Source organism: Erpetoichthys calabaricus, chromosome 16 (genome assembly GCF_900747795.2).
Source record: "Erpetoichthys calabaricus chromosome 16, fErpCal1.3, whole genome shotgun sequence".
Taxonomy (NCBI): domain Eukaryota; kingdom Metazoa; phylum Chordata; class Cladistia; order Polypteriformes; family Polypteridae; genus Erpetoichthys; species Erpetoichthys calabaricus.
The window spans coordinates 55,915,263-55,941,271 of record NC_041409.2 but is presented as its reverse complement, the minus strand read 5'-3'; the positions used below and the strand labels follow the sequence as shown (position 1 = coordinate 55,941,271).

Below are 26,009 nucleotides of genomic sequence, written 5' to 3'. Positions count from 1 at the left end.
ATGTGAGATTGGGTCAATATTATTAAAAGCAGTAGTCCAGACTCCCATTCTGATCTTCAGAAAATGTTATTGTTGTCTCCCATCCTGCCTTTACATAATGCTTCTTTTTAGAGGTCAATGTTATTAGGAACAGGTCTTGAAGTCACTTGTCTGCTTTGATGCATGCTCGTTTTTCCAAACTGACCACTGAGACATTTGACTCTAAGCCTGCAGTCCAGTTGTGTTTGCAAACAGCACATTGTAGGGTCAGGCATAAAGAAAGACACACGTCTCAGGTTGAAAATGGAATTGAAGATGGATGATTTTGAATTTGTCTGAGGACCACTCCATTCATGCATTACTCAGAATGCTATTCCCAAAAATGATGTCCACCTGTTTCCATCCATCCATTATCCAACCCACTATATCCTAACTACAGGGTCACAGGGGTCTGCTTGAGCCAATCCCAGCCAACACAGGGCGCAAGGCAGGAAACAAACCCCGGACAGGGCGCCAGCCCACCGCAGGGCACACGCACACACACACACACCAAGCACACACTAGGGACAAGTTAGAATCGCCAATGCACCTAACCTGCATGTCTTTGGACTGTGGGAGGAAACCAGAGCACCTGGAGGAAACCCACACAGACACGGGGAGAACATGCAAACTCCATGCAGGGAGGACCCGGGAAGCAAACCCAGGTCTCCTAACTGCAAGGCAGCAGCACTACCCACTGCGCCACCATGCCGCCCCCACCTGTTTATATTTATTATATCGTTTTATATCTTTTATTCACAGTATTATTTTGTATTCATCAGGTCATCTGTTTGTTATGCACTGCACTTCAAAGGTTCCAACTCATATTCACCAGTTATCACCTCAAATCTACCAACTGCACCTGTACATTATTTTGATTTTTTTTATATATACTTTATTAATCCCATACGGGAAACTGTCTTTTGGCATGACCGTTGTGGATCAGAGTGCAAGGTCAGCCATTGTACAGTGCATCTGGAGCAGTTTTCAGTTAGGGGTCTTGCTGAAGGGCCCAACCGAGTAGGATCCCTTCGGGGAGTAACAGGATTTGAACCAGCAACCTCTTCCAGATACCAGCGCAGATCCTTAGCCTTAGATCCACCTCTCCACCCTTTATCACCAGCTCCATGGACTTGCAACCCAGCTTTATACATAATGCTAGTATTGTGGATAAAAAAACAACTCAGACATTAAAAATGAATATCACTGTAGATGTTGAACTGTTAACAACAACCTTCCAGTTCAGTTTTGTCTTTCTGATGACACAAGCTGTGATGTTACACCAGCCTTTCTGAAGTTGTTCCCATCATCACAGAGTTGTAACATTGAGCTGGAACTTAGCAACTGTAGATGTGAAATTTTATGAGCAGTTCCACATATCTTTGGTCATGATAGGCCATATCACAATAAAATGTAAAAAAAACAAATGCATTTACATATTCAGCAGTGTAGTGAACTGTACCCCTTGTTGTACTTCTTGAACACCTGTGACTTTGTGGCCAGACATAGCTGTATCTCCCATCACTAAATTTGTGGGAGATACCTCTATCAGTACCACTGTTGGTGAGGCAGCTCACAAAGAGATTTGCCTTGTGACACAATGGTGTCAGGACAACAATCTCATTTTTAATGTCAGCAAAGCCAAGGTGCTGGTCATAGACTTCAGGAGGCAGAAGGCAGACCGCACTCTCATCTGCATTGGCAGGGATGATGAGCAGAAGGTTAACAGCTTCAAATTTTGTGGTGTCACCATCAGAGATGGCCTAAAATTGGCACAATAATTTTCAGATATTTGCACTTTTGCTTGCTCTGAGTAAACCCTGTGTTTGGCTCCTTGGACACTATAGGTGTCTCCATTCAGAATCTGTCCCAACTGGTTGTGTGAAGTCCTTCTGTACTTCCTGCTTAGCTCAACATCACAAAACACTACAGTGGGTGGTAAAGTCTACTCTGAATGTTACAGGAACACATTACATAACATTTTGTTTAGGACATATCTAGCACATGCTGCCTACATGCTGAAAGGTGATAATGTTACTAAAGACCTCGGCCATCCCGCACAGCCACATTTCTCTCCTCCTTCAATTTGGTAAATGGTTCAGGAGCATTAGTACTTGCACCACAGAAATAAATGGCAGTTTGTATCCACGCATCATAGGGCTACTTAATTGCTACTCGTACTGACAATGGCATGGCATTTCCTTTTTGAATTTAATGTACTGCATTGTATTCACTGTCTGTGTTGTATGTTCTGTCTGGTATAACATTACCGTCACCGGTCTTTTGGAGACATGCAAGCAAGAATGAACAGTAGACGTGAATATGAACTTGACACTGAATTACCATGACAAATGAAGTGATCCCAAACAGGAGAGCTGAATTGATCCTCTCCCCTTTTTTAATATCTATTACAGGTTATGACAGCGATGTTACAAGGGAGAATGAAATGAACTACACAATCAAGGCCTTATCCGCAAGCATTCGAACAATGTCTGGAATCAAGCCTCACTTGCAGCAGAAGGAGCTTTCTGTAGATGAAAGGTATTTAAAAAGTACAAAGTATTTGCAATGTACTAAGTAAGTTAGAACTGTTACAAACTGAATTTGTCTTCATAATTTTGAAGAATTAATTGCGCACAGCCGGACAGCACAAGAAGGCATCGTTCAGATACTTTCCACTGTGTGCATATTAAGAGTACAGGGAGAGAGAATTACATGTAACTCCATATTCTTTCTTCTGTCAATCATGATATGAACTCCTGGTTTCTTTCCTAATTTCCATTCAAAATGCACTGGAGAGTTATAACAATGAGAAATTATACAAAACACATGTAGTGCTTGTCTAAATATTAGTTTGCTGCCACTGCTTAAAGACCATTTTAAGATCCTATATAGGATCGCAAGGGATGTGGGCAGGAATGTCATCTGAGGGCTGTGGTGAAAAACGTCAAGAGAACCACAAGCTTACGTTTGCGCATTTGTAGTCTTTACATGATTTGTTTATTTTGCTTGGGCACCACCTAAGAATGTAATAGGAGAATAGCTGGGTATTAGAAGAAGCTTACTTAAGTTATTACTAGGCTCTTCATGTTAGATAGATAGATAGATAGATAGATAGATAGATAGATAGATAGATAGATAGATAGATAGATAGATAGATAGATAGATAGATAGATAGATAGATAGAGTGGAAACTCGAGATACGATCACCTCTGTATACGAGAAATTCAAGATACGAGGAAAGTATGAGCGAAAAATTCAGATCTAAATACGAGCATTGGCTCGCGTAATGAGCCACGAGCCAGGCTGTGGGTATAGCTCGCAGCTTAGCGAGGGGGCGTGGTAGCTGTAGCGAGCCGCAGGGCGTTCTGCAGTGTGGGCGTTTCTCACCTAAGTGCACAGGTGGGAAACTGCCCACATCCATGATTGTTCCTGTGGCTGATGGGCTACAGCTGCCATGTCCTCCCCGCATATATAAAGAAGTGCGAGCCCAAAGGGGGAGAAGAAGTAAAAGAAAAGAGAGGAGAGAGAACAGAGGTTGCAGGAGGAGGCAGGAAGCAGCAGTAGGAGAAAGTCGGTGCGGGAGAGCGAGCCAGTGCAGGCTCGCGTGTAGCTGAACAGTGAGCTGAACAGGCGAGCCAAACAGCTGAAGCAGGACGGTGTAGAGAAGGTCAGCTGCACCTGACCGCAGAGCCCGCATGGGAGAAGCAGGTGAGACGCTGATGCTAACAGAGAAGAAGCACCGGGGATTGTCATCTGTTTTTTAAAGACTGCTTCCTGTTGACGTTTTAACCTCGTGTTAAAGGATTGTTATTCTTGTGTATTTTAAACCTCCACTTCACAACTGTTTTAAGGATTATTTATTTAAAGATTTATTGAATGCTCTACTGCACTTTGGACACCTGTTTTGATTCTTTTAATAATCAGTTATATTATTTACCAGTGTTATTTATTAAAGGTAGACTACAGTATAATATTATGTTAGGAAAATTGATTTTTATGTTAATATTTTTGGGGTGCGGAACGGATTAACTGGATTTCCATTATTTTCAATGGGGAAGTTTGTTCTAGATACGAGAAATTCGCTATACGAGCTCAGTGCTAGAACGATTTAAACTCGTATCTAGAGGTTCCACTATACTTTATTAATCCCAAGGGGAAATTCACATACTCCAGCAGCAGCATATTGATAAAAAAAAAACCAATATTAAATTAAGGAGTGATAAAAATGCAGGTATAACAGACAATAACTTTGTATAATATTAACGTTTACCCCCCCGAGTGGAATTGAAGAGTCGCATAGTGTGGGGGAGGAACGATCTCCTCAGTCTGTCAGTGGAGCAGGACATTGACAGCAGTCTGTCGCTGAAGCTGCTCCTCTGTCTGGAGATGATACTGTTCAGTGGATGCAGTGGATTCTCCATGATTGACAGGAGCCTGCTGAGCGCCCATCGCTCTGCCACGGATGTCAAACTGTCCAGCTCCGTGCCTATAATAGAGCCTGCCTTCCTCACCAGTTTGTCCAGGCATGCGGAGTCCCTCTTCTTTATGCTGCCTCCCCAGCACACCACCGCGTAGAAAAGGGCGCTCGCCACAACCGTCTGATAGAACATCTGCAGCATCTTATTGCAGATGTTGAAAGATGCCAACCTTCTAAGGAAGTATAGTCGGCTCTGCCCTCTCTTGCACAGAGCATCAGTACTGGCAGGCCAGTCCAATTTATCATCCAGCTGTACTCCCAGATATTTATAGGTCTGCATCCTCTGCACACAGTCACCTCTGATGATCATGGGGTCCATGACGGGCATGGTCCTCCTGAAATCCACCACCAGCTCCTTGGTTTTGCTGGTGTTCAGTTGTAGGTGGTTTGAGTCGCATCATTTAACAAAGTCCTTGATTAGATTCCTATACTCCTCCTCCTGCCCACTCCTGATTCAATCATGTGATTGAAGATATATATATATATATATATATATATATATATATATATATATATAGTGGGGAAAACATGAAGAAATACTAAAACTTGTAAGCAAAATGTGAAAGGATGGGCATGCAGTTTGAAAGCAATTAAAAGATTATTTTATGTTTAAAATATGTGACAATGCAGTATTTATTTGAGAAAAATGGCGCATCAACTGTAATGTATACATTGAATAACAATGGAACCATTTTCTCATTTTAAGAAGCATTTCCTAGCAAAAAAAGATGTTCAACAATAAAGCAAGGTATTGACATGTGCATCTAGAAACACAGAACAAGCATTAATGTCTTCTGCATGAAATCCCACCAAATACAATTATCACTTTATAATAACACATACATGACACTGAAGATGTGTGTCAAGCAAAGTTTATCAGTGCTGTACATCCAGGGTTTTGAAGGTCATAAAAGAAATGGAATAAAGTTATAAAACCACTGTCCATTACAGAAACTTCAGCTTTAACTAGTATACAGCGTACAGTACAGTATGTTTGTTTTTACTTCACATTTTCAGTATGGGATGCTAAAATGAGAGTCAAACCACATTGCTGTGTCATATAAGGCTGATTTTCTGTGGCTTTGCTGCACACAAGTTGTAAGGATTCTCTTCTCATTGACATTGTTAACATTTGTGTAGCACTAGTGTAGCACTCAAATTATAACGTGTCTTTGATTAAAGCACCAATCGCCTAGGCAAGAACAACAGGCAAACCCTGAAATGTTCAGTGTACTCACCAACACATTATTAAGTGCAGAAGCTTGCTCTTCCAAGCAGCCAGTTATGTGGCTACAGATCAGTAGTCACTATTTCGGATGTGGACACGGTCAAGAGTTTTAGTTGTTGTATTACCAAAAATTAGAATGGGTAGATGCACAATCTATGGGACTCTGGCCAGGGTATGATTGTTGGTGCCAGATATAAAAGTTCCAGCATCTCAGTAACAGTTACTCTTCTGGGCTGTTCATGCTCTACAGTCTTTAGAAAGTACAGAGAATGGTGTAATAAACAAAAAAACATCAAGTGAGCCACAATGTAGTCTGCCAGGTCAGATGAAAAATGGCCAGACTCATTCGACTCACAAACATTCAGAGAGGAGTGCAGAAGAGCATCTCTGAACACACAACACATCAGACTTTAAAGAGGATGGGCTGCCACAGCAGAGGTCCATGCTGCCCGAGTCCCACTCCTGTCAGCTAGGAAAAGGAAGATAAGGTTCAGATAAGGCTATAGTCATTTTGAATTCAGTAGGCAAGCGATTCAGTTTAAAAGAAGAGAACAGATAACAGGAGCAGTTTAAGCAGGCAGAAACTGATACAGGGGAAAGTCAACTTTCAGGCCTCTAACAGAACAGAAAAGAAAGATTTATAGTCAAGAAGTTCAAAGCACTGAGCAAAAGCACATTTCTCAAAATGGTTCCTAACAAAGAAATGTTTTATAAAATAAATACAAGGATAAATCAAAAGGTAAAGGGAATTAGAAAATCATATGGCAACCACAATGGATAGAAACTGATTCAATATAAAATATTCATATTGGCTTTTGGGAAGTTTTATTATGCAGTGCACAATGTACATGAACACTCCGCTGAGGGATTGCACCATTGTTGAACAACATGCCATAGTGAGACTTCTTTGAACAGTGAGAGTGAAACCTGCTGAAATTCACTCAAGGGTGTTGGCTCGTGCACATCAGTAAGCTGGCAAACTTTACAGTACCCCAAATCATGAAGCACTATGGCATGTACAGCAACATCTCCTCTGATGAATTTGTTTGCAGTATCTATGTGGGCTTGTGTGCGCAGTGTTGATGGTCGACCAGATCGAGCTTCATTGGCGACACTTGTTCTTCCTGCTTTGAACTTTTCTACCCATTTGTAGACTTTGAAGTGAGTCAGGCTGTTTTCACTTCATACTGAGCCAACATCCTACATGTTATATTACATCAGCTTCTATCCATTGCAGTTACCATGTAATTTTCAAATTGCCTTTACTGTTTGAGAAACACAAGTTATCACAAAACTAGGATAGCAAATGTCCTGTGCCACTTTCTTAAATAAATGGTGATGTAACTATTGTTTAAAAAACAGGGCTGCCTCTGCCATTGAAACAACACAAAATAGCAGTGTTCAAGAATTTAAATAGCACTACAAAGGTGGCATCAAATGATATCACTGTCTTAACAAGAAATAATAATAATAATAATAAAAACAATTGACAATGAAGAAAAAATGCCACAGCATGAATGTGTGGGAGGATGAAAATCTTGAGAAGTTTCATGATGCTGTTTAGTATGCATGGACCAAAATCCCTAAGTGGCATTTCCAGCATCTTACTGAGGGTGTAAAGAAGATGCAGATACAATGGACAAGATAACAGATGTTTGTTTTGTTCCTAATTTCAGATGTGTTTGCCCTTCTGCACACATCTGTGTTCCATGACAGAGTTAAAGTTGAAAAATGGTGAAAAGATAAGGATAAGACAAAACATTGCAATTAGTAACGTAGCTTCAAAATGTATGAGCATGGGGTCTTAAGACTTTCAATATAAGAAGTGTCAGAGGTAACATGTTTTTAGATTTGATGGTACTACATTCCTCAAGTAACTGTAGATTTTATTAAAGCGGGGTGTGATTCACACATTAGAATCAAACGTTTACTTTATTATACCTGTTTATCTGTTTTTGGATTTCATTGAAGTTGTATTTTTTTTTTTAACATTACAAAATGTATTTAGTCTGTTTAGGTCCTAGCTGATCGCCTTGTCTCTAAAAATAAATAATTTCTGAAAGGCAGAGAGCAGTGTGTGTTTATAAATACTCTTTAATTTACAGCAATATCTGCTCATCTGAAATCTCCTTGCAGGATTTCAACAGCAGGGCCAAATTGGGCGAATATTTCTTTAAGACTGCAACAATAATTATATTAAATATCGGCTTCATTTAAGCAAACATTTGTAAGAAGTTCTGATTTAAATGTCAGGGTTTATCAAGTTGTGAGCTGTGCTGTCTGCCCATTTTATGGACAAATTTACAATGTGCACAGCCGCCTGGGCTGTTGCAGTGCTGGGGCTGACTGAGACATGGTACCAGTGAGGAAAGTTTAGTATGAGAGCCCATGAATGTGTAGCCCTTTGTCTTTGTGTGCATGCTGTTATTGTGTAGACGTTCTCCATGTGAACAGTATCTCCTGCTCAAGGATCAATCAGCATCAATAACATGCCTGGGGTTGAAATGATCTTCTGTAATGAACGCATAGGGCTACCCTCTTTTTATTTATACCCATCAACAATGTTTAATAATTGGTGACATCTGAAAACCTTATTGTGTACCTTGTGTTGTACTCTGCTGCTGTCTTTCCTCAAAGTTAATGCTGCCTTTCCAATTTCCAGATTTTGTTTCTGAGTTCTGTCATTTCTGATTCTTTCTGCTGCACTTTCTTTTGCTTCCTCTGAAGGCAGGGCGTTGTAAGGTAAGATTGTGTTAAAAATCAGCTTTAGATCATCCGTACTATTATATTTACATTTCTATTATCAGTATGTAAATGTATGTATGATACAGTGTATGTATAACTTTTGTTAAACCTCTAAACTTTAAGTTTGTTTATTTTGTCAGTCTTTTTTTCTTTATAATTTCTGCACCACACAGTACATCAATTACCAACTTTAAGATACTAAAATCTAGTGTGCAGGAAAATATTGTATTATATTGTCTGTGTAAATATAAATAATTCCTTGCCAGTCAAGTATTCCCTGATGAACGAAAGTGTGTGTTCAATATGTAGTTGCAGACAGAAAAGACAAAATAAAATCATAGATTTACCCCATTAACCAGAAAAATAGGGTTAAATAATAATCACCCAGTATGATAGGCGGCCATCTATGACACTAAATATACAGCAGGGCCAGGTTAGATGAAACGGGAGGCATGCATACCGATGCATTGTGTAGGGACTTTTTGGCTGTAGGACTTAAATGGATAATGTACAAGAAAGTATTTAGTCATTTTTTGGCAAAGGGTTCTAACATAAACAGCAACTTCCAAATTGCATTTGATTCCATTAAATGTTAGGGCAAAAGCTCGTATATAGCAGTCTACTCTGACATCCTACTAATTTGGAACAGTGCACATGGCTTTTGTTGAGTAGCTTGTCATTTTTTTAGTGTGTTATTCACACATAAATGGTAGGTGCGACATTTGATTCTCACACATAATCATTCATTTGAAGTTCTTAGCTAAGTGGAATCCCAGAGACTCGGTCAGATTCCACTCAGGGAGTCTCCACATTGTTGGTTTACTGCAGCGTTTCAAGGATGGGCAAGCTAAGTCAGCTGATGCTTCCAAATTGGTCTCGTATGTGGGAGGGTGGATGGACCCCAATGTGGGCTCATGTTCCACCCAGGGTGAGATCCTTTCTTGTGCCAGGTACTGCTTAGGTAGGCCCTACCTGACATAGAGAAAGTGAGTTTTGTAAATTGATGGTATGATAATATAATCATAAAGAGAAAAAGATATTGAAAATTGCTTAATAATGACTTTTGTAATTATTACAAATGTCTAGCAGTTTAAAGGATAATCACTTAATCTGTAGGGGCTTTGTTAAGATGTACTGTGTTACACATAAGGCACGTCCTTCAGTTAGAATACATGCATGGAAGTAAATAAAAGTAATGACTTGTCTTAACATTGCCTTATGGGTATAATAACAAATTATTTCATTAATATAATTGATGTCTTCTTATGACTAGCAATGAATTAGTGTGCAAGAATTCAGCAACTGCATAGCACCAGGTGTTTATTTGCGCATTATGTAACAGTTTTTAAGAAATTCTTGGATTGTATTTTTAGTAAGGCACAACTAGACAAATCACCTGATTTAACAATGTTTTGTATGCATGTCAACTGTAACTTGTATATGTTTTAAAAAAAATGGAGAAGGGTTCTTTGTTAATATTAACTAAAATCTCACTCTCAAAAGTGTTTTTTATTTAAACTTAAATTAGTTCTCCACTCCATTGTGGTGTTTGACATTTGGTACTGAACAATACTGTAGACCAGGGGTCTCCAACATGTCGCTCGCGAGCTACCAGTAGCTCGCAACCCCTTTCCAAGTAGCTCACCAAAGGGTTAATGAATCCTACATAAATTTGAAAACTTGATTAGTCAAATTAGGGGTGGCCAATCTTTCCAAAAAATCATATCACGATCATTTTAACACAAAATCATGATCCACAATCTGAATTGCAATCTATCTTTTCAATGTGGCATACACTTAAGAGAATATCCGGACTCAAACTCATCAAGACCTAAGTAACACTTTATTTTAAATATCAAACAAAGTTGAATTCAGTTGTTCTCTCATTCGCTAGCTAAGCAGAGTTAAGGAACACGTCCCGGAGCTGGCGAGTGAGTGCGGAGGGCCTCTCCCCCCGGCCCGTTGCGTGGATCTCGGATTTGCGCAAATAAATTGGTACCTCAAGTGAACTATGATACATAGCGAAATAAGAGAAGACGCAAAATCAACCAGAATGTTCAAGCAAATTATAGAAAAAACCCGATCTAAACCCGTTAAGTAGCTCTTTTGTGAAAAGTGGACAGACATACAGACAGAGAGACATTGGATTTTATATATTATATATTAGTAAACCTTCAAAATAATGTGCAGTTAAAGTCTCAACAGCATTCTCAGCAATTCTGGGGCTTAGTAGAGCCAGATAACTATAAGAATCTTCACCAAGCAGCTCTGAAAATGTCTGCTTTGTTTGGGTCTCCATACCTCTGTGAGTCTGCCTTTTCTGACATGAATGTCATGAAATCAAAGTTCAGAACAAGACTGACAGATGAACATTTAAATGACTCCATAAGAGTGAACCTAAGTAGCTACACTCCACCATACACCTCTCTTGTTGACTCCATGCAATGCCAGTCATCTGACTAACTAAAAAAACACATCACACATGCAACTGAACACGTGAATACTCTTGTGAAGTGAAAGAGTGACATGTAACAAAATGACAAATGAATAAGTAATATCTGTGTATTTTTAATTCCATTGTTTTGTTTAGACAGCATTCATGTTTTAATTCAATAGTGTGAGATACACTAGAAAATGCATACAGACATACAAAATGCACTTGCAGATGAACTAAATATTTTTTGTGATGTTTTAATGCAAAATGTGAGTTGTGGACACCAACAATTTGTAAATGCTCAGGCAAAACAAGCTTATTCAGTTTGTTTGGGTTGAAATAAGCTATGAGAATAAACGTTAGAAAACATGAGTAGCTCTCAGCCATTTTCATTTTGTAAAAGTAGCTCTCAAGGGAAAAAAGGTTGGAGACCCCTGCTGTAGATGATGCCATCCACACAACATATGGCCTTACCCTACTCTATGTTATGTAGGGGCTAACGTAAGGTCAAGGTCTTTCACTCAGATTTCCCTTTGCTCCCATGTGTGAGGTTTTCACTTCACGCTGTCATCCTCATGGCTCATTGTGCAGTCCTCACCTGATTCATACCCCTCTGCTGTACCAATGCTAATCAATTTCTCTTCTCAATTGCCTGCTGCTACAATAAGAGGATCCAGGTAAATCCAGCACCCAATCATGAGTCACATCTTTTACAAATGTGCAGTATACTGTACAGCTGAAAACTTGATTTCACTTTGCCTGCTTTATATATTCTTAAAAGTATACATCTACATATACCATTTGCATGCATTATTTTCCTACAGTCTACACCTGTATTAATTAAAATTTTGAAAAGAAATCCAGTCTACCATACCAGGTAGGAGTAAGCTTTCAGTGATGTTTTTTGTTTATTACTCTAAAAAAAGGTTGATGATTTCAAGTTTGTATATGATATTTATTCTCCTGTTTTGGTTCTTTAATATTCAGATTATTTGTAAATCTTTTGTTTCCAAGGATGAAGTTCTGTATTGGTGCAGCATATTGTACTTTCATTTACAATTTTTGCATTGCAACTCAGAAGAAAATCAAGAAATTCATGCATTTATAGTATAATTCTCCTTTGCTTTGGTTTAAAGTAGGATAATCTCTGATGATTTGAAAAAACAGTTAATACATTTGTAGATTAGTTAGAATTCTCAAAATGATCACTCAGTGGTTAGAGACGACCTTCTGAAGAGTTACTGAAATATGGCTAGAGACTTGATACCAAAGTCGGTATTTTTTTAAATCACAGAGTTGGTATTTCCCATTCTCAGTCCTCGTAGATATCCCAGCTGCTCTGCTGCCTTTCAGCTCAGGCTATTTATTAAACAGGCGCTACTTTATGGGGTCATTTTACAGAGTCCTGGATAATTCCTGTTTGCATTTGCTAATCAACATGCAACATGGCGGCACGGTGGCGCAGTGGGTAGCGCTGCTGCCTCGCAGTTGGGAGATCTGGGGACCTGGGTTCGCTTCCCGGGTCCTCCCTGCGTGGAGTTTGCATGTTCTCCCCGTGTCTGCGTGAGTTTCCTCCGGGCGCTCCGGTTTCCTCCCACAGTCCAAAGACATGCAGGTTAGGTGGATTGGCGATTCTACATTGGCCCTAGTGTGTGCTTGGTGTGTGGGTGTGTTTGTGTGTGTCCTGCGGTGGGTTGGCACCCTGCCCGGGATTGGTTCCTGCCTTGTGCCCTGTGTTGGCTGGGATTGGCTCCAGCAGACCCCCGTGACCCTGTGTTCGGATTCAGCGGGTTGGAAAATGGATGGATGGATGGACATGCAACATGTTGACACTTTCTGGCGAGTGAGTATCACTACCTTACCTTGAAACTTCTGGCTTCTTGCATATGACATTAATGCCAGCTCATTGTAATAGGTGTTATCTTGTGGATATTCTGTTTCAGGCTCAGTTTACTTTTCTAATAAATGTAGTAATTTTTTGTTGTTTTATGTACTGAATTGATATCAATAATAAGTGCAGGGGAAGTAAATTAATGGAAGTGAATTAACAACTCCTGTTGTGGATGTATTGTTATTTACACTGTTGCCTGCAGTTTAATTCTTATTTTTAAGGGAATTGTAGGTGAACGAGACAATTGTCTTAGGCAGAAGTTTGGAGGTTAGGACGTTAAGCTCACTGATCATGGAGCTGGAGAGTTGCAACGTGTTGCATGTTAATTAGCACAAGCAAGTATGATTTTCGCTATACAGTAATCCCTCCTCCATCGCGGGGGTTGCGTTCCAGAGCCACCCGTGAAATAAGAAAATCCACGAAGTAGAAACCATATGTTTATATGGTTATTTTTATATTGTCATGCTTGGGTCACAGATTTGCGCAGAAACACAGGAGGTTGTAGAGAGACAGGAATGTTATTCAAACACTGCTAACAAACATTTGTCTCTTTTTCAAAAGTTTAAACTGTGCTCCATGACAAGACAGAGATGACAGTTCCGTCTCACAATTAAAAGAATGCAAACATATCTTCCTCTTCAAAGGAGCAAACAAATCAATAGGGCTGTTTGCTTTTAAGTATGCGAAGCACTGCGGCACAAAGCTGTTGAAGGCGGCAGCTCACACCCCCTCCGTCAGGAGCAGAGAGAGAGAGGGAGATAGAGATATAGAGAGAGATAGATTAAAAAATCAATACGTGCCCTTCGTGCTTTTAAGTATGCGAAGCACAGTGCAGCATACTTAAAAGCTGTACACAGAAGGTTAGCAACGTGAAGATAATCTTTCAGCATTTTTAGACAAGCGTCCGTATCGTCTAGGTGTGCGAACAGCCCCCCTGCTCAATCCCCCTACGTCAGGATCAGAAAAAGTCAGCACAAGAGAGAGAGAGAGAGAGAGAGAGAGAGAGAAAAGTAAGCTGGGTAGCTTCTCAGCCATCTGCCAGTAGCGTCCCTTGTATGAAATCAACTGGGCAAACCAACTGAGGAAGCATGTACCAGAAATTAAAAGACCCATTGTCCGCAGAAACCCGCGAAGCAGCGAAAAATCCGCGATATATATTTAAATATGCTTACATATAAAATCCGCGATGGAGTGAAGCCGCGAAAGGCGAAGTGCGATATAGCGAGGGATCACTGTATTCTGGTAGTGTGTGAGGAGTGTTGTATCTAAGTGACGGCCAGCCAATTACAGTCGAATATTCAAAAAGTGACAGGTGCCACGCCCCTTTTAGGACTAATGAATGTTTGAGAAATTAGTATTTAAGAATGCCCCTCTCACTGTAGGGTACCACAGAACGGTAGGCATTTTCAAAATAATGACTGAACAGCATTTTAGGTTAAAGATCTGATTATAGATAAGCACAAAGCCACTCCAACAGGTTTGAACATCTATCGAAACGCAGTGCAGTCCATTGTACAGAAATAGAAAATATATGATCACAATGGCAATGCCTTACCATCCCTCCAAACTTAAATGACCAACAAATGAAGGGGGATTAAACTTTTTTGAGGCATTCTATATCAAGGCCCTTCTCTAAAGGAAAGAAGCAAGAAAGCAAGCCTCACTGCAAAAAATATCTTTACAGAATATTACCTTGTGGATAAAGCATTTTTTTGACAAAATGTTTTTAATCTGGATGCTAAACTTATTATGCTGTAGAAATCAAACTCTCAGTACCAGCCCGATCAAATCATCTTCAGTGCAAACTATGGTGGTTGTAGCTTCATGTTACAGGGATCCATTTTAATAAGATATACGAGCAATATTGTGAGGAACAAAGGATAGAAAAGTGCAGCACAATAAACAGGAATACTGTGTAAACACCAGGAAATGGAACCTGGAGATTTGTGTTTCAATGGGAAAATTACCAAATGTGTCCTGCCATAGCAGCACTGCAGTGGCCTAAATGAAGACAAAAGATGTTCTTAAGTGACCCAGAACTTGAAAACATTTCAGATATGCAGTGTGACCTTGCAATTGTTGTGCATCAATATTCCCCAACTATTATTATTTTAACAGAGTCATTTTATAAGTGCCAGGATCTTCAGCTGTTACAGATCATTTTGTACAACTTTGTTCACGTTGTCATCATGGGGTGTTGTGTGTAGAATTCTGAGGAAAAAAATGAATTTAATCCATTTTGGAATAAGGCTGTAACATAACAAAATGTGGAAACAGTGATGCGCTGTGAATACTTTCCGGATGCACTGTATATACTCTACATTGTCATTAGCCCTGCTATATCCCAGTGATTAATCACCAACTTACTTGTTCCAGCTTCATTAGTTAAGGAAATTAAAAGATTTCCTCAATAAGTGTTTTGCTCCATGCACCAGGTACTATTATTGACTAACAATGGAGTAGACATCCAGTGGTCAGCATTCATTTAGACTGTGCAACAAGTGCAGGAGACAGGGTTAGGTGGCATGTCCAAGCTATTCAGTACCTGTGCTTTCATACAGAGTGTATCTCCAGATAATCTGAGACAGCGCTATGAATCAGACCTTTCAATGAGATTTTCATGTAACTACAGATAATAGTATATATCTCTGAATAAAATACACATGGCTTCATTTAGCTTAAAATTGTACATCAATCCTGCCTTGCACCCTGTGTTGGTTGGGATTGGCTCCAGCAGACCCCCGTGACCCTGTGTTCAGATTCAGTGGGTTGGAAAATGGATGGATGGATGAATTGTACATCAAACTGACATTCCAAAATGTGTCGAGGTCAAGACCATAATTTTGAGAGGTACTGTCAGGCAACTACTACACAGACTCTCATTTTTTGGGAATGTCTTCTGCTCAGATGTCACTTGCTTAAGTATGCATCATGCATCTTGGCATCACAGTAATCCCTAACACTGTTTAGCACACCTTTTGATGGGACACTGTCTTCTTTTGCTCAGTCGGAAGAATTGTTTCCTACTTACAATAAAACAATGAGAAATTAGAAAGAAAAAAATGATTTTACAAAGGACAGTTCAAACACTTTAGGATCTGTCAGCCATTGCTTAATCTTCACCTCCATGAACCGAGCACTCCAAACCACTGACAGCTTTATGGATACTGAACTTCAGTATCTTTGAGTGATAAATGATATGTCTTCTTTCTCATTGCTTTATGGATGAGTAAGGAGGGGCATTTAATTTTGTACAAATAAGTTTTAGTATAGTATGTTTGTAATATGTATATATTATAATGGAATTCTTAATATTAATTAATATTAACAACTTAATACTCTTCATTATCTTAAAATCTTAATATCAAATTTTCTATGGATACAAAGATCTATCTATCTATCTATCTATCTATCTATCTATCTATCTATCTATCTATCTATCTATCTATCTATCTATCTATCTATCTATCTATCTATCTATCTATCTATCTATCTATCTATCTAAAGTAAAGACTCAAACTAGCTAAACAAATAAAAGTCAAAGCTTTCAATGTTTGTATTCCTGGCTTTGGTTTCTGACGCACACATTGAAGACGGCTTGTGCGGTCGACTGGCTCCTTGACGCTTGCCTGTCTTTTTTTGATTAACAATGTTAACCTCTGTCGCTTGGAACTCTAAACCAATGATATGCATTTTTTATCTACAGTAAGGACAGTTAGTCTTAGCAAGTTGAAAAGTTTTCTCAATGAAGAGTGCAGACAACCACAAGTTATAAAAGGAATATGTTTTTATGTATTTTGTAAATTCTTCAGTATGTCAAAACAACTCTCTTTTATGATTTTTTTGTATAAACTAAATCCCCGTTTTGAAAATGAAAGAAGAATCAAGGCAAGTAATTAAATATGATTTGAATCAACATATAAATTGGTTGGAGGGAGAAAGGGATTCACAGGCCGGAGTTAAAGAAGCTGCACCATCCTGATCTGCACAATCACCAGGAACCTTCCATAGATATGCAGTATACAATCAAACAAGATAACTGGGAGCAATACGTTTATGTTTATTGTGTAGATTTATCTATCATTGTAATTTGTTCAGTTACATTTTTTACAAAATGGAAATTAGCCAGTGTGACATCTACAGTTTTCAGTATTCTAAAGACCTAAAGTTTAAAACTATCCTTTTGAAACAGGGAAGCTGTTGCCTTTGTAAAGAACTCTTCCTTATTTTTATCTTGCTGCATATCCAGTTTAACAGAGTAAAACATAGTAATACATTTGCTAAAGAGTAAAATAAAATGGCCCATATGTGCAATGTTTATGTTGTACTTTTATATTAACTCATTGAAACATCACGTAAATTAAATTAAGTTGAGCATTACTAGTGTGATATCAAATCAGCACCTGTGAAGAAATGGATGTAGTTAAATGGCACATTTCTGTTGTGATGTTTTTGTATTGTAAGCCCAAATCCTCCATGACAAAGTTAAAGACTTAAGAACTCATGATGATGGCAACTACCGGCTACCACAGGCTTAGTGTGCACCCAGGTGTGCCAAGCAAACTCTAAACTAAAATAATTTCAGTTTGTATGTTTTCACCTTAATGTTATAAACAAGTCCTGCGGTGGGTTGGCACCCTGCCCAGGATTGTTTCCTGCCTTGTGCCCTGTGTTGGCTGGGATTGGCTCCAGCAGACCCCCGTGACCCTGTGTTCGGATTCAGCGGGTTGGAAAATGGATGGATAGATGGATGTTATAAACAAAAGCTTACAATTCCTTTAAAAATGCCACGCTTTAATAAGTGTGTTTTTAAAACCTTCACCTGTGCTTGCCTGATGTATCTCTGTAGTTAAAATGTTCCAAAACATTACTACATAAAAGCAAAATGCCACTCTTCTGGCCTCTTTATCCTCCATTCTAGGTGCATTCTTGTGGTTTCTTTTTATTGAAAAATTATGTAATCTGGGTTAAAGAGATTTAATGTAGAATCCGATTTTTCTCATTAGATGCTTGTTTTTTTTTTTTACTGTACCGAAAGAGTAGATTATTTTTTTTCACTTGTTAAGCTTAAGAAAATGTTGCTCATCCACTCTGCACAGCCAGACAGAAGTTAGGAGCACCCGTAACATCTGGCACAACTGACCTGTAGAGTGGTGGAAATTCATCTTGTGTTTTTTGATAAATGAATCCAAGGTGAACACGTATAACAAGAATAGTAATGGAGCAAGGATTGATCCTCGTAGCCCACCATACTCTAGTTGACAGTCATCTAAACTTACAAAGGTTGTTTTCCCTTTTATGTACGACTGGTGCCAGGTTAAGGCAGTGCCAGAGAGACCAGCCCACTTCTTTAGGCAGTACATAAGAAATGCGTCAAGGCAGTATTCAGATCTAAAATGAAGCAGCAGCACATGAATTTGATCAGTTTTGAGTTTGAAATGGTTTATAACTTTAACTGAAGCAGTTGCAGTGCTGTGATTAACTCTAAAACCTGATAGGTACTTTTCTAAAATGACATTTTTGTTCAGATAATCAGTTCTTTAAAAACTTTTTTCAAAAATTTTAATGAAAAAGGCAGATTAGCAGATGGCCTAAAATGTTCTAGAACTGATCAGTCTGGAAAATTTTTCATAAGGAGGTCAAATGATGTTTTTAAAGCATCTGATAAAAACCCAAGTCAACTGAGCAGTTTAGAACATCAACTACACTGTCAATGAGCAGTCACAGAAGATATCATAAACGAAGCGGGCCATTGGATGGGCATCTCCAAACCAAAACAATAAACAGAACGGTCAGAATAATAAAAAGAACATGTTTATTAAGCAAACCAGTGAACTAAAAAGAAAAAGATAAGCAAGCTACATAAATGGAGGAACATATCAGACTACGACTGAAAACATGGGATACGCCAGCACAGCTCACAGGGTGGCTGCTTGACTTGTCCCCTATGCCTGCTGTTATCACCTTACACTTTTACTTTCTCTCTCCTCACCTCTGGCCTCTCTTCCCTCCTCCACCCTGCACAGCCCTCATTACTGATCACCTCACAACTCCTGTTGTGGAAAAAAAAACTTTCCTCAGTCTTCAAAGAAGGCGGTCACGGAGGCCAGAAGAGAATGCAGAACAATTTTTTACTTGCTCAAAGACATGCACAAATGTCTCAGTCCATGGAGTGAGCAATTAATTAAACAATTCATTCTCTTTTATACTTTTCTATTACCATTACCGTATCTAATATATCACATCATCTAACTCTTAATATGCAGAATTTTATCATCTTAACCAATCAACTACAGCCACCAGTAATTTTGTATACATGTCGATTCTCCCATTATTCTGAACACTGCCTTGATAATAATGGTGTTTTGTGGATTTTACCATTGATCTTATCACCATTTCATATGAGGGATCCTTGGGCTTTCCCATTAGTTTATCCTCATTTTCTAAAGGGGTGTTCATTATTCATGATAATTACTTTGGTGGCTCCTCTAAGATGAAGCAAAAGCCACAGATACCTAAGCTTTAAACAACATTTAGTTACTCCTTTAGTTACATTCAATCCTTACCCTTATCTTATGTCTAATAATTCATTGCTATAACTTCATGTAAGTATATACTTGCATTAAATTGCAAAATTATTATAAATTGACTAAAAGTTTTATACTCCAAATCCACCGTGTACTGATTGAAGGAGGCTTTTCGTACTGCATTCATGTGCTTTCCGAGTCTTCAAAACCCCAACTTGTGATGTTTCACCTTTGGACTTAAGAACTTTTTACTTCAGTTAGTGTTGATTTGTTACTGGGTCTGCAAAAAAGCAATTCAACATTAACTATATTTGTTTTGTGAAAATAAAGAGTAAATAAACATATTAAAGGTGTACCACATTACTTCAAGTGCAGTTGGACCACAAATGACACTTGTGGCTGACCAGATTATATTGTCATTTTATACAATTGTAAAGGTAAAAGCTCAGCATTATGTCACACACCTCAGGTAGAATTTGGAGCTCCAACTTTGTAGGGTGTTCAAGTGAAATTTGAGACTTTGAAAGTCAGATCTCCTCATCTGTCCAACAGACACAAATTCACATTCTTGAACACTTCTGGCTAACGCTTTGTACTGTAAGTACTCCACACCCTCCATTCAAAGGCCTGCTGGTGTCTCAGAATAACTTCCCCTAGTGGCGCCAGGTTACCCTGCCAGCTCCCCATACTATAGTAGAGACCTAAAATAGCAGTTCTCCCAGTACTTGTGAGTCCTACTCAATGACATCCAATGACCTGGGAAACCTTTATGAATCTAAATTAAACCAACTTCTCTACAATCATTTAATTTTAGTATTTTTTTAAATTTACATAGACAAAATAATAAACATCCATCCATCCATTTTCCAACCCGCTGAATCCGAACACAGGGTCACGGGGGTCTGCTGGAGCCAATCCCAGCCAACACAGGGCACAAGGCAGGGAACCAATCCTGGGCAGGGTGCCAACCCACCGCAGGACACACACAAACACACCCACACACCAAGCACACACTAGGGCCAATTTAGAATCTCCAATCCACCTAACCTGCATGTCTTTGGACTGTGGGAGGAAACCGGAGCGCACGGAGGAAACCCACGCAGACACGGGGAGAACATGCAAACTCCACGCAGGGAGGACCCGGGAAGCAAACCCGGGTCCCCAGGTCTCCCAACTGCGAGGCAGCAGCGCTACCCACTGCGCCACCGTGCCGCCAAATAATAAACATCTAAGACAAAATGTATATAAAAATCAAGGGTGCCTAAAAGTTGTGCAGTCCTGTATTTCACACTTGTTCTCACACGTAATGTGCGACAGGTGGTAATGTTCTTTTTAATATTAAATGCAAAGCAAGACATCTGTGTGTAGAAAGCGTGTTTGTTGTCATAAATGTTCATATGTACAAGTTTAGCTGCAGCCTGTCCCTCAGGCTTCCAATAACGTTGTGTATGCCCGTTTCCACACACACTTTGAGATGTATAAAAACTTGGTGTAAAGCCATGCACATTTTCACGGCAGCCTCACACCATGCGTTTGCAAATTTCTGCTTGGTTTTGCAAATGGGTGGCACTCAGTGTCAAAAGCAGTGCTACTGTTCCTGTGCAGTTTCCCTTTCTTATTTTAGATTCACATCCATGACACGGGCTTTATCAGATACACTGAAATTAATTGCATATCATTTACAAATTTAATTCACTTGATTGTAATCATTATGTAACAATATAATGGTGCACTGAATGGCCAAACTATTCTAACCACCTTAGCTGCTTTAGCATTCTTAGAAGTCATCGCAGATTGAAGAGTGCGTATTTATAGATGATGATGACTGGCTTCTAAGTCGATTTTGATTTCCAACAGCTATCCTCTTGGAGCTGTGTGCTGAACTGGCGCCAGTTTTAAAAAGTTAAGACTTTGAGGAATTGTGCTCTACTTGCTCCTTTGCAAGTATTCGGTATTTCTCATTCAACACTGTGTCAACCCTAACCCTAATTCGCAACAATATCCGATTTTCCAAATGTAATCGGAGTGTTCAGCTACATACAAATTGCTATTACAATGGCACTGGACAAGTTACATCAGCCAGGGATGAATCACCAAAAGAATAAGCTGGCATTACATCATCTATAGCAGACAGTCACAGGTGCTTTTTCCAACTAGTGTGTCAAAAGGCAAGCAGTCCTTTTAAAGAAAGTGAGTCACCTCAAAGAGCAACGTAAAGAGCAGAGAAGTGATCCTTCGTGGCGCTTGGTGTCGACACTACCCTGTAAAGGTGCCTTTAGAGAATGAATTTGCTTATGTAAATAGAAAGCATTTCCACTCTATTAATGTGCTGCTGTATACTGCACAGAAAGTTTGTCACATTGTACAAGCATGTAGCGTGCTACATAATGTGACACACAATCGTGGCTTGCCGTTACCTGAAGAGATGCGCTATGATGAACCTGACCCTGATCCATTAAATGATCAGTCAAATCAGACAGCGTTACAACTTTGTTTAAATGTACTGTAATTAGCAGAATGTAAAAACAGGTAATCAGATGCAGCATTTATTTTATAGCCACTTAATTTAATTTGTGGTCAGTATCACATAGAACAGTACAGCCCTTATATTCCTTAGTTCATTGGCCACATGTCTTACAGCATCTACTGTTGCACTATCTAACTCCAGAACAGCATCCGTCAGTGCACAGCCAGATGGTTGCCACGTGGTTTCCAAGGCAGAGGTGTGAGCATCCAGCGTCTAAAGATGTGCTGGGTACAGCAGCACCAACACCACCTGGAGTCATGTCCTCCACACGGGGGGGCAGCTTTTATAGTATTGTCTGAAACTGAATAAACAGATGGTGGGCTGGGACTTGCTTTTCATGTTGACTTTGATATCTGACCACTTCTTTTTTATTTTGGGCACTTCGTGGTGACTTTCTGAACTTGAACTTTTGAGTGACTCTGCCACTCTGTATCAATCGAACAACTTCCATTTTGTTGCTTATACCACTACTTAAGCCAGCAAATAGTACATTTTTCCTTTCCTCCATTTTGCATTCACTTAAATTCTTCTTTTTCCACATGCTTTTGCCATTGTCTTTTAACAAAACACTGAACAGAAGGGGCTATTTATATTGATTTACATATTCAAATATCCAAAATTCTGGGAGTAGTCAGGATAAGGCTCATGCACATGCATTAAATTCCATGTTCATTCAGATTTATAAAGTGGAAGGGCGCGGAACTTGGCGTATGCACTGTTTTATGCATCTGGATTTTTTTGTGCATATGCACATTTCAAGTTTTGTCCATACACCATGTTTTAGTGTAAGTTCTACACACGGTGTTATACATGAGGCCCAAGGTTTGGTGCCCACACCTATCTGTACCTTATCAGACGTGTTTGGGCAGCCATTCATTCCTATTGATAATGGGCTTCACAACTTCACACCCAGTGGAACTTTGAAATGGTCAAAAACGGATCGCATTGCTGCCTGTAGCTATTTACTGCAAATAAATCATAACTCCGCAGTGACTGCCATATTCCTTGCAATGAACTGAAAAAAACATTTTGTGTGCTCTAAAATTTTCAGTAATCAACAATCTAATATGTAATGATGAAATTATTATACTGAAGAATTCAAAAACACACATATCATAAAACACAAGTAGAAAAGACAGTGTAGACCTTTGGTAATTATATAAAGAGGAGGTGGTACAAATCAGGATAAATTTAAAGCCATGCAGATTCAATGAGAACCAGAATTATTATTATTATCATCTTTCTTTTATTTTAAAAAAGTTTTCTGTTGTGTCCACAATATTCAGCCTTGACTAACTGCACTCCACATCGCTTACCCAATTGTTACTTCTACTGTGCACATCCGCTGTCCGTACCACCCCGTGACACTCTCAGTGCTAACTCACCCTTCAACACAGCCAGCTATAATGGCATGGCGGAAAAGCAAATCATCTATTCAAGAATGTCGAATATTAGATCATGATAGAAAAAGAGCGACAAGAGCTGATAATGAACGTCGAAAAAAGAAAGTGAACAAAAAAACAGCTGCATATAATAAAAATCAAGAACAAAGAGAATTATCCAATAAATGAAAAAGAGAAAAATATCCTGAACAATATGCAAACAGAAATGCAAAAAAGCAATGTTTATATAATGTAAGTTAGAGGATAAACAAATTAATAATATTGTTTTTGATGAGGAGTTAATGTAATTTAATTTTTAATTTACTTTTTATTACATTTTATTTTTTACTCTGTTTTAAAATAGACAGCTGTAGGGAAATACTCAAGTAACTGATTTTCTATCTATAATAACTAAGGACTAAACAGTCTTCCCCCCGCGCCCTGCATACTCTCTTTAAATACAATTGCTTTCTTTAATGGAAGAGCGCCCGACGCCCTGCACTTTATTACTAAACATGTCTATGATGCGCCATCTGTTGGAATGACAAATGCAATGCATTATTTTACTAAAAATGTTTGTGACATGCCATCATTTGGAATGACAGAGACATAGCCACCAGTCAGACACATGGACACTTGTTCTTTTATTAAGGTGGTTTATTACTGCCTCAAAAGGAAGTAGTATGCAGTAGAATAACCAGAGGTGCCCATTATGTTTGTGTCCCCTGTCTGACCTGTGATTCTATTATACTCTACTGGTATTTTGTCCTGTACTCACTTTTATTTTCCACAGAAGTGACTTCAAACATACTTCTACTGTGAATGAGTCTGGAAAATCCTCCAAAGGAGTGTATGGGAAGTGCATGATAAGTTCGCAATACCCAAGAATGTTGTTGTTCTATGTGCCTGTTGAAGACAGTGACTCTGGCTTGTCTGTTCTAGTGAAGAGCAGGTGATGGACCAGCTTTTCTTATTCACAGTTCTCTGTTTCAGACCACCTGTAAGTAGGGCCCTGCCGCAGCCTGAAAAGCTTCAAACAAATAATGTGGGCAAAAAGAAAAGGCCAATTGAGGTGAGCAGTGCGTCTGACTTAACTTAAAAACAGTACTAGAAATGAAAACCAGCAAGGACAATATTTAAAACAATCACTGACAGCATTTGTTCATGTATACTTTTTAAAGCTCTGTTTTAAACAACTGCCTGTGTGTGGATTTTTATTTTATTTTATTTTAGTTTATTCTATTGTAACATGTCATTCTCTGTAAAGAAATAAAATGAAAAAGTTGTTTTCATTATTTTAAATTTGTCACAGTTATGATAGTTCCGTGGCTATCAGTGTGATGCCAAAACTTTTACTGTTAATTTAAATGTTGTTGAATAATATACTCTATATTTAGAAAAATGAATGACCCATAAATAAAATGTTTTAGTGCCATTTATAGTTGAAGGTAAAAAACACAAATCTGCCTTCTGCTTAAGCACTTTGTGTTTGTGTCTGCCTGTGTCACTTAATCATTTAGCATTCACTTTGAAGGCTGGAGCTTTACCAAATCAGACCAACAACTCCAAATAAATGCACATTTAAACGTCCTGGAAACATAGGACGTTCACACACACTCTGAGATTTAGCCCTGTGTCTCAGGATTTGTATTTTCTTTTTTGCAGGATTTAGTTCTGGAGCTGGTGTTTGGATACAGAGGCAATGACTGTCGTAATAATGTCCATTACTTAAACGACGGGGCCGACATCATTTACCACACAGCTTCAGTTGGCATTGTGTTCAATCTGGCTTCAGGTAAGTGGTCAGGTTTACTTCCTGTTAAAATGGTGGTAGATATGTGAGCAGGCAACCCCCCAGTTTAGTGTGTTAGTTTAACAACTAAACCAGCATGCTGGTTGTAAGGGTGGGGTACAGAGGGGCCCACTTCTTATGGCACAAACTGGATTTTTCCAAAGTTGGAGCAAAGCCAATGTAAAAAAAAAATACTGAATCAAAATGTTATCAGTCTGCCAGAAAAACAAAACAGTTTGCAATGCCTAGTAAACCACAAATGACTGTAACGGACTATACAGGAAATGGCCAGATTGTAATATGAAGATTATTTATTATTCGTTTTCTTATACTGGAATGGACTAGCATGTCACAAAGTACAGCTTACTCTCCTTTAACCATGTCTGCTAGACTGGTGTGATCCCATCCTGAAATAATCCAGCCCTAAGAATCCACACGTGTGGGATATGGTGCAAAGGTGCAAAGTTAAGTCAGCACAATGTGCGTATCTTTTTGAAACGGGGCCAGTGGGTGCCTTTACTGTGGACATCTGTGTTGGGAGATCTGGGGACCTGGGTTCGATTCCCGGGTCCTCCCTGCATGGAGTTTGCATGTTCTCCCCATGTCTGCGTGGGTTTCCTCCGGGCGCTCTTGTTTCCTCCCACAGTCCAAAGACATGCAGGTTAGGTGGATTGGCGATTCTAAATTGGCCCTAGTGAGTGCTTGGTGTGTGGGTGTGTTTGTGTGTGTCCTGCGGTGGGTTGGCACACTGCCCAGGATTGTTTCCTGCCTTGTGCCCTGTGTTGGCTGGGATTGGCTCCAGCAGACCCCCGTGACCCTGTGTTCGGATTCAGCGGGTTGGAAAATGGATGGATGGATATATATATGAATCATTAATAGAAACTGCACCATATCATTTAAGGAAATGGACAAAACATTTTCACTGGCAGAAAACAACCAGGATGTTTGGGATTCCCACCATTCTTCCTCCTGCCTGTAGAGCCCT

At 39.2% G+C, this 26,009-nt stretch overlaps 1 protein-coding gene across 4 annotated transcripts in view; it reads left to right on the top strand.

Annotated features, from left to right (window-relative positions):
- eml5 (EMAP like 5) overlaps positions 1-26,009 on the top strand; it is a 253,615-nt gene that overhangs the window by 193,980 nt on the left and 33,626 nt on the right. For 3 of the 4 annotated variants that reach the window (XM_051919879.1, XM_051919882.1, XM_051919881.1), the window contains exons 27-30: positions 2,433-2,559; positions 8,454-8,468; positions 24,226-24,304; positions 24,898-25,027. In XM_051919879.1, the coding sequence (XP_051775839.1) occupies positions 2,433-2,559; positions 8,454-8,468; positions 24,226-24,304; positions 24,898-25,027 (351 nt within the window). The remainder of the gene's footprint in view (positions 1-2,432; positions 2,560-8,453; positions 8,469-24,225; positions 24,305-24,897; positions 25,028-26,009) is intronic. The other variant, XM_051919880.1, reaches the window with a different exon arrangement.